Source organism: Enhydra lutris, unplaced genomic scaffold (genome assembly GCF_002288905.1).
Source record: "Enhydra lutris kenyoni isolate GAN:26980312 unplaced genomic scaffold, ASM228890v2 scaffoldscaffold13, whole genome shotgun sequence".
In the NCBI taxonomy this organism is placed as follows: Eukaryota; Metazoa; Chordata; class Mammalia; order Carnivora; family Mustelidae; genus Enhydra; species Enhydra lutris.
Genome location: NW_019154097.1, coordinates 6,042,435 through 6,051,917, shown reverse-complemented (window position 1 = coordinate 6,051,917; position 9,483 = coordinate 6,042,435). Strand labels below are relative to the sequence as shown.

General features: G+C 42.8%; 1 protein-coding gene across 1 annotated transcript; it reads left to right on the top strand.

Moving 5' to 3' along the window:
- The first annotated feature begins 4,232 nt into the window (after positions 1 to 4,232).
- LOC111146404 (solute carrier family 25 member 51) lies at positions 4,233 to 8,955 on the top strand. Its single transcript, XM_022501942.1, has 2 exons — positions 4,233 to 4,386; positions 4,601 to 8,955. Exon 2 carries the CDS (start codon positions 4,642 to 4,644, stop codon positions 5,533 to 5,535), a length of 894 nt encoding a protein of 297 aa, XP_022357650.1. The 5' UTR covers positions 4,233 to 4,386; positions 4,601 to 4,641; the 3' UTR covers positions 5,536 to 8,955.
- Positions 8,956 to 9,483: the final 528 nt, after the last annotated feature.

Below are 9,483 nucleotides of genomic sequence, written 5' to 3'. Positions count from 1 at the left end.
AGAGAGAAAGCACAAGCAGGGGGGAGCAGCAGGTAGAGGGAGAAGGGGAAGCAGGCTTTCTGATGGCAGGGCTTGATCCCAGGACCCTGGGATCATGACCTGAACCGAAGGCATACGCTGAACGACTGAGCCACCCAGGTGCCCCAGTACTCTTTTAATATCTATATGACATCCCATCAGGTGGATGCATCTTCATTTATTTAGTGGGCCTCTTACTGTTGAGCATTTAGTTTTTATTCAGTACTTCTCAAGAGCCTCGTGACTGTCGCCTAGTTGAATCTTTGTGTACATCTTGTATGAATAACTATTTCCATAGGCTGTACTCCTAGAAGGGAGTTGCAGATGTGTGTTTCGTATTTGATATTACGTATCTGTGGCTCCTGTAGATATAAGCTCTCCAGGAACTGATTTTTCTGATTCTTTTCTGTGCTTCAGCTGTGCACTGCACTTTTTTTTTTGGGACAGTGCGAGTGCACAAACAAGCAGGGAGAGCAACGCGGAGAGGGAGAGGCAGGTTCCTGCTGAACAAGGACCCGGATGTGGGGCTCGATTGCAGGACCTCAGGATCATGACCTGAGACGAAGGCAGACACTTAACCCACTGAGCCACCCAGGTGCCCCTGGGCTGCACTTCATAGTGTTTACATTTTTTTTTTTTTTTTTTAAGATTTTATTTATTACAGAGAGAGCGCATGAAAGGGGCGAGGGGCAGAGGGAGAAGCCAGCTCCCTGATGAGCAGAGGGCCTGATGTGGGACTTGATCCTGGGACTCCAGGATCATGACCTGAGCCGAAGGCAGTTGCTTAACGAACTGAGCCACCCAGGTTCCACATAGTGTTTACATTTTAACATCTTTTGTCCTGAATGCTCAATAGTTGATGTATGAAACTATACCCATTAAGCAAAAACTCCCTGTTCCCCCTTCCCCAGGCTCCTGGCAACTACCATTCTACTTTCTGTCTATATGAATTCGACTGTTCTAGGTACTTCATGTAAGTGAAATCATACAGTACTTGTCCTTTTATGACTGGTTTATTTTACTTAATGTCCTCAGGGTTCACCCCTGTCCTAGCACATAACAGGACTTCCTTATCCACATAGTTTTCCACTGTCTGTATATATACACCATGTCTTGTTGAACGTGTCATGCGGCAGTGGGCGCTTGTGTTGCTGCCGCCTCTTGGCTGTTGTGAATTGCACTGCTGCGGATGTGCGTGTGTGCCTCGTGAGACCCTGCTTTCAGTTCTTACCGGATACATTCCTGCAAGTGAGACTGCTGAATCCTGTTAGTTCTAAGTTTCTGTAGAACTGCCACTCTGGTTTAGTGGCTGCACCATTTTACATTCTCACCAACAGCGCACAGGGACACTGAGCTTCTCCACAGCTCCGCCTACACTTGTTATTTTCTGTTTGTTTTAAATAGTAACTATCCTAATGATCTCATTGTGTTTTGATTTGCATTTCTCTGTTGATTGATGTCAAGCATCTTTTCATATGGCTGTTGGCATCTGAGTGTGTTTAACAGTTTTTTGGTAGTGTTGTTTTTTTAAGATTTTATTTATTTATTTGACAGAGACACAGCAAGAGGGGGAACACAATTACATGGAGTGGGAGAGGGAGAAGCAGGCTTCCCACTGATGCAGGGGCTCGATCCCAGGACCCTGGGATCATGACCTGGGCCGAAGGCAGCCACTTAACAACTGAGCCACCCAGTTGCCCCAAGGTGTTTTTTGTATCTGTTTTTGTTTTTTAGATTTCATTTATTTGAGAGAGAAAGGGAGAAAAAGCATGAATGGGGGAGGGGCCACAGGAGGGAGGGAGAAGCAGACTCCCCATCGAGCAGGGAGCCCAAAGCGATGGGGAAGCTCAGCTCGATGCTGACGATGTGGATGGAGCTCCATCCCAGGACCCCGAGATCATGTCCTTTGTGACCTGAGCTGAAGGCAGCTGACTAAGCCACCCAGGCACCCCTGTTTTACAGTTTTGTATATTTCTTTCATGTCTGGCTTAAACGATGGGTGGAGTTCCGTATTGTATCTCTCCTTTGGAGAAATGGCTATTCAAGTCCTTTGCTCATTTTTTAGTCAGGATTTTTTTTTTTTTTTTTTTTTGGTCAGAGAGAGTGAGCGCAGGCAGAGGCAGAGGGAGAAGCAGGCTTCCTGCTGAGCAAGGAGCCCGATGTGGGACTCGATCCCAGGATATTTTTTTATTGAGTGGTCTCATAAATGTGGTGTACTGTTGAGGAAGTAAAAGCAACTTAAAAATATTTAGCTTGTTGGGGGCCCTAAGTGGCTCAGTTGGTGGAACATGGACTCTTGATCTTGGGGTAGTGAGTTTGAGTGCCATGTTGGGTTTAGAGATCCCTTAAAATAACCTTTAAAAAAAATACGTAGCTTGTCCTATTTAAGATACAATACAATTGCCATGTAGTCCCCCAGTAAGGCTTATTTCTGGGCTGTAGGATTGTTCTGGATGATCCAGCTGTTTAGATCCTCTGGAGAAAATCAGACTTAGATGTCTGGCAACAGGATAGCCTGGCCATTTTTTTTTTTTTTTTTAAGATTTTATTTATTTATTAGAGAGAGAGAGAGGGAGAGAGCGCAAGCACAGGCAGACAGAATGGCAGGCAGAGGCAGAGGAAGAAGCAGGCTCCCTGATGAGCAAGGAGCCCAATGTGGGACTCGATCCCAGGACGCTGGGATCATGACCTGAGCCGAAGGCAGCCGCTTAACCAACTGAGCCACCCAGGCGTCCCTAGCCTGGCCATTTTAAGGACGCTGGTGTGTTCTGGGGGAGGACTTCACCTTTGTTTTACTTGGTGAACTAAGCTCGTGGGTGTAGGCTTCAGATCTTCAGCATCTGATAGAGCCACGTTGTCCGGGCAGCCTCCCAGAGTCACTGCCATCCTTTGATGCAGTCGTGGGAACATGCACCCCTGTAGTCAGACTTTCGATGCCAGCTCCACTTACTTTCTATACCTCAGACAAAGGAGAGTATTGGTGTTTTCATTGGTAACACTGGGAAAATACAGTGTATAGTACATACCTGCAGGCCTCCCTTGACCCTGTTCTTCCAGTCTCTACCTCCCAAGGTGTGTGTTCAGTGTCCCTTATGCACAGCACGTATCTGTCATACGAGGTATGTACACTGTGGGGTACTTGTTTACCTTGCCAGTCTCCTGTTACATTGTGAGTTCCTTGCCTTTTTTTTTTTTTTTTTTTTAAGAGTCTTATTTATTTGAGAGAGAGTATGAACAGGGGTGAGGGATGGAGGGGAGTCTGCTTCTCCCCACTGACCAGGGAGGCCAATATGGGGCTTGATCCTGGGTTGCCAGGATCATGACCTGAGCTGAAGGCAGGCGCTTAACTGACTGAGCCACCCAGGTCCCCTGTGAGTTCCTTACTTTTAAATCTCTAGCACTTGGGGCGCCTGGGTGGCTCAGTGGGTCCTGGGATCGAGCCCCACATCGGATTCTCTGCTCAGTGGGGAGCCTGCTTCCTCCTCTCTCTCTGTGCCTGCCTCTCTGCTTGCTTGTGATCTCTCTCTGTTAAATAAATAAATAAAATCTTTAAAAAAAAAATAAAATAAATCTCTAGCACTTGGCAAAGGTCCTAGTCCAGAGTAGACACTAAGTGAGTGTTAGTGAACAGAATGAATGAATGCATATTTTGCTATTTTATTTCTCAAGGGAAGACTGAATCTTTTTCAGAAAGATAATGATATAGAACGTATGAATTAGTCCAGTAGTTCTCAATTTTTTTGGTATCAGGACCCCTTTACACTTAAAAATTATTGTGGATCCTAAAGAGCCTTTATTTATCTGGATTAGTATTTATGGTCTTAGAAATCTAAATTTTAAAATATTAATTCACTTTATTTTTAAATATTTATAATTATTTAAATTAGAAATTATAATTTTTAAAATTTTATAAATTATAATTTATAAATTTATATGCATTTATTTAAAATTTATGTATGTACTAACTCCTGCATGGGTCAGGGGAGAGGGGAGGGGCAGAGGGAGAGAGAGAAGGAGAAGGTCAAGCAGATTCCACCCTGAACGCAGAGCTAGATGCAGGGCCTGATTCTGTGACCCTGAAATCATGACATGAGTCAGAATGAAGAGTTGGACACTCAACCTGCTCAACTGACTGAGCCGCTAGGCGCTCCTAATTTGCTTTAAAATAACATGTTAACATAGACAACACATTTTCATGAAAAATAACTATTTTCCAAAAAATTAATGAGAAGAGTGTGTTTTCCCATTTTGCAGGTCTGTGTGATGTCTGGTGTAAAAGATAGGTGGGGTCGCGTATTTGCTTCTGCATTGTGTGTGGTGAGAAGTTGTTCTGGTTAAAGTAGATGCAGAAAATCCAGCTTCACACAGGTACGTGGCTAGAAAAGGAAAGACCTGCTGGACCCCTGCAAGGGTATCAGGGACCTCGAGGGGCCCTCTGAAAATACGGTCACAATTACTGATGTAGTCTGACAGGGAAAATGTTATTGTGTCCAGAAATTAAAGGGTTAAGGAAATAAGGAAACATTCCACATGTTTAGCCCTGTCCGTGATGGCTGACCTGTTGTCGTTTTCTTATTTGTAGGTTAAAAATACCCTTCATGAAGAAGAAAGATCTTAAGCAACATGGTGGATTCAGAAGCTCATGAAAAGAGGCCGCCCATCCTGACATCTTCAAAACAAGACCTGTCACCTCATATCGCGAATGTCGGGGAGATGAAGCATTACTTGTGTGGCTGCTGTGCAGCTTTCAACAACGTAGCCATCACGTTTCCCATTCAGAAGGTGCTCTTTCGGCAGCAGCTGTATGGGATCAAAACGAGGGACGCGGTGCTGCAGTTGCGGAGGGATGGCTTCCGAAACTTGTACCGGGGCATCCTGCCCCCACTGATGCAGAAGACAACGACGCTGGCGCTCATGTTTGGGCTCTATGAGGACTTATCTTGCCTTCTCCGCAAGCACGTCCGTACCCCCGAGTTTGCGACCCGCAGTGTGGCCGCAGTGCTTGCAGGGACGACAGAAGCAATTTTCACTCCATTGGAAAGAGTTCAGACATTGCTTCAAGACCACAAGCATCATGACAAATTTACAAACACTTACCATGCTTTCAAGGCGCTCAAATGCCATGGAATTAGAGAGTATTATCGAGGCTTGGTACCTGTTCTTTTCCGTAATGGATTCAGCAATGTCCTTTTCTTTGGCCTTCGAGGTCCCATTAAGGAGCATCTGCCTACTGCCACGACTCACAGTGCTCATCTGGTCAATGATTTTATCTGTGGAGGTCTGTTGGGTGCCATGTTGGGAATCTTGTTTTTCCCAGTTAATGTCGTGAAGACTCGCATGCAGTCTCAGATTGGTGGGGAGTTTCAGTCTTTTCCCAAGGTTTTCCAGAAAATCTGGCTAGAGCGGGACAGGAAGCTGACGAATCTTTTCAGAGGTGCTCACCTGAATTACCATCGCTCCCTCATCTCTTGGGGCATAATCAATGCAACTTATGAGTTCTTGTTAAAGATTATATGAAAGAAACCATCAGTTAAGTGCCATTTGTTAACTGAATAGACCTAAGAAGAACGCAGTTTGGCCTGGTTTCTAATTGGCCAAATACAAGTTGGTGTCATAAGTTCAGGGCACAGTGAATTATGGGCAAAGCTGTTTTCTTGAAGCACCAACAAATTCAGAATAAAAGGTTCTAATAGGAAAATTTAAGGGGTTTTTGGTTTTGTTCTTTCATTATTATCCGAGAACTTTAGGCTAATTGCCTGGTTAAGAGCTGTCTCCCTGACTGCTTTTGACCAGGAAAACAGCCACGGTATGATTCTTTTTCCCAAAAGTCTTTAAAATCTTCCGTATTGAAATGTCAGTGGCTATGAGCAGCCAGAGAAAAGGCTCTTAGAGCCATGTGAATTCTCAGGCTTCCTTCTCTTACTCCATTTCTTGCTTCTCTGCTTTTAGGCGGAGTTACAAAGGGTAGTCTTCGTTAAACATAAGCGTACACATGTAGGACAAACAACAGAAGAGAACAGCTTAATAGGTGTAGGCTTTTTATGATAAATTGCTTATATTAGTTTTGAAACTACGTACCTGTTTGGATAGTCCTTATCTAGACTGCTCACACGTGGTGTGGCAGAACCAAGCAGCTAGTCCAAGCTCCCGTTTTCCTGTCTAGCTTGGAAGGTTTTGTGTCTAGTTCTGAGTGTGACCCTAAACCCTTCCCAAACCCCCTTATGTTAATTTCACTTATTTCATTGCCAAAACACGGGGAGACTTATGTTTCGTTACAGGCATTTCTTCCTGTGAAGAAATTTCATATTAATTGCAAACTCGGGTTAATTCAGTTTCTTTGATTAATTGTTGCCAACTTCATGAAGAGATTTGGGAGATTGGGGAGTGTTTTTTTTTTTTTTTAGTTGTAGTTTGTCATATCAAAGTATCCTGTTTTCTTAAAACTCTCTTTAAAAAAAAAAACACTTCTATAAGACTGTATTTTGGAAGTCTATTAATGGGATTCTAGATTTCTCTCTCCTGGTTTTTAAGCATTACAGAAGGGGAGAAAACAAATCTCAGGATAGCTTTTCCCCCAGTATTAGCTTTTTTATTTGAGTCTTGAAATAGAGACTTCTATTAGGATTTTTACATTTGGGAACCCAGTTTTATCATTTTATCATTAAAACAGTAAGACAGTTTGAGATAAGATCAAACTAAAGATATTTGTTGGGTTAATTTTAAATGCTACTAGTTCATAATAGCTGGATAGCATACTCATCCCTTACTTGATAGAGAAAAACTTGTCAAAGGAATCAGACTTTAAAATATTTTTTCCAGATCGATGAAGCAAAATCCCTCTTTACCAACTGAATAATTAATAAAACTTGAAACATCCTAGAAAAGTAGTTATCAGTCTTTTAAAAATCCACATCTGTAAATATGTAGTTATGATTGCTTGCCAGCATCTGACGTGGCAGAGTAGTTTGGTTTCTTATTACCAGTTTTTCATCATTCTGGGTAATTGCATATGAATATGTGCACACAATGACCAAAATAAAATCAGGGTCTCGGTAGTTTACTCAGTTTCTGGGCAGATAGTCCAAAAGCAATGTTTACCTCTAAATGCAATATGGTTGATCACATAAGCACCCTTCCAGCCATAAAGGATTGGGAAGCAGCATCAAGCACTTGTCAGGCACTAATGAGGCTCGGTAGCTTTACAACAGCCCTTTTGAAAATGTGTTGGAAATGGCAGTTTACTTTGGAAACCAAGATGCAGAGGTGAGGATTTCAGAAAGCAAGGATTTGACACCAAATAAACGTGAGGAGCATCATGAGTAGCATCGTTTGGCTTGTTGAATAGTCTGGCTTTGAAGCGGGTTGAGTTTGTGGCGGGGGCGGGGTAAGGAAATGAATGACAAAGGCACCTGAGGTCTGGTGGTGCTTGGCCCCTGGCCCACCACGCCTTGTGGCAGGTGAGTTAGCCTGGGGTCATGCCCTGGGGATGGGCTTCCTTTTGTCTATTAATACACTCCTGTGAGGTGACAGATAACCCAAGTTCTAAAGCACTTTTGTGAAATACAAGTGAGAATTTGAAAAGGGGATGCTTTGGTTTCTGCAATCTCAAACTTGTGGCGTTTAAAAACAACAAATATTTTTAATGTTTTTAACTCATACTTGGATTTCTTTGTCACTTTTTACAGCTTTTGGAGACCAAACTGTAAATATATTACCAGGGATGGTTTTGTGTTGTCCTGTAGACTTCTTAAATTTGACAAAAAATCTGAACAGAACTTGCTTGTGGTAGCCAACAGCTTTGTCTGAACCTTAAAAGAAGTCAAAATATGTTACATAAGAGATCCTAACCACTTGTTTTTACCTTCGGTGTGAACTAGTAGTAATTTTGGAAAGGCAAACGTGACTGAATAACTTTACCTGAAGAGCTTTAAAAGTGGCCTTTCTGTTACATACGTGGCACAGACGGCTTACGAGCTCGGGGCCCCGCGGCCCTGCCTCCCATACTTCATCTCTGACGCCACCAGAGATGTCTTACGGATTCTGTATCTAACATGCTTAGGGTGGTAAGAGCCCTCAGGACTGCATCACAGAGTAAACACAACCTCTTTATTCTGTATCTAACATGCTTAGGGTGGTAAGAGCCCTCAGGACTGCATCACAGAGTAAACACAACCTCGCCGAGGCGGCAGATTTGTGTGTCTTTGTTTCATTTGTGGCTGGAGACAGTCAATGTTTTTGTCTCAGTAGTCAATATTCATCTTACCTTATGGTTGTGTAATCGCCTGCTATATATTGTAAGCTGTGCAATAAAACAGAATTGTGTATCTGGAATCACCTTTGGAGACGTGACATTTCCTAGCTCGATGACATTGGTAGTGCTCCGTTCTCACGCTGTGCGAACATAGAATCATGGGCGGCAGACAGCATGTGCAGAATGGGACCTGGAGGCCTTTTTGGGGCCGCTGATCACACCGTGTGGGGAAACGGCAGGTCCGAGCAGATGAAGTTCAAGAGGTGTGTGCCGTCCAAGTGAAGGCCAGGCAGGAGATCACGTGGCAAGGAAGGGTGAGCGCTCAGACTTGATCTCTTTTCAATTAAAATACTCTGTTTTCTTGTATGTATAAATGCGTATCCAAGATCTAACAGGCGTTCTCCTTAAGTTTGAGGATTTTTCATTTTTAATACTTTTAATGCCGTCTTTTTGCTTGATAGTATTTGCTTGCCTAAATGGCTCCCAGATTGTGGGGGAGTCTCCACTTTGTTTTTTGGGGTTTTTTTTTTAAGTTTCATTATTAAAAGTGGTTAAGCACACAAAGCTGTTTATGTTTAATGTTTTTTGAGTTTTGTGACTGACTTTAAATGAAACCTGTTAAATGTGTCAGTTAACATTCTTTTGGTAATTCTGTTTGGAATAAAGTTGTTTTTATTTTCAGTCCATTCTATTTGGTCTTCTCTTGTGGTTGGGTTAGGGTTACTAGCACTTTTTTGTGGTTTGTCTTTTTGTTGAGGAAACATTTAGCATACTACTTCCAACTCTTCAGCACCTTCCTCTGGTAACTTTGCAGGTAGAATAGCCCCTCATTGATCCATCTTACTAGGTCAGGAGGAGTTCCAGATTTTTCTCAAATGAAGTAAACTTTTCTCTACTGACTATAAACTTAATTAGTATATTCAGTTTATTAATAACTTCCGTGGTATAGTGTACCTTAAGGTCATGTTTTTCCCCCAAGCTAAATGATATGGATTTTGTGCTTTTTGAGGTTTTTTTTTCTACTTTTAACTTAATAACTGTTCCTTTCTGTTAGAAGGCTGACATGTCAGCCTGCTGTTTACATGTTAAATTTTAAGGTGCTCCCGGACTCAAGGGACTGTTGAAGCTGTCTGATGAGGACCAGCAGGTAAGGGAGCGATTGACTTCAGGCTTGTAAAACAACAGTTTGGGGTTGGAATTAGTCATAAACGTGA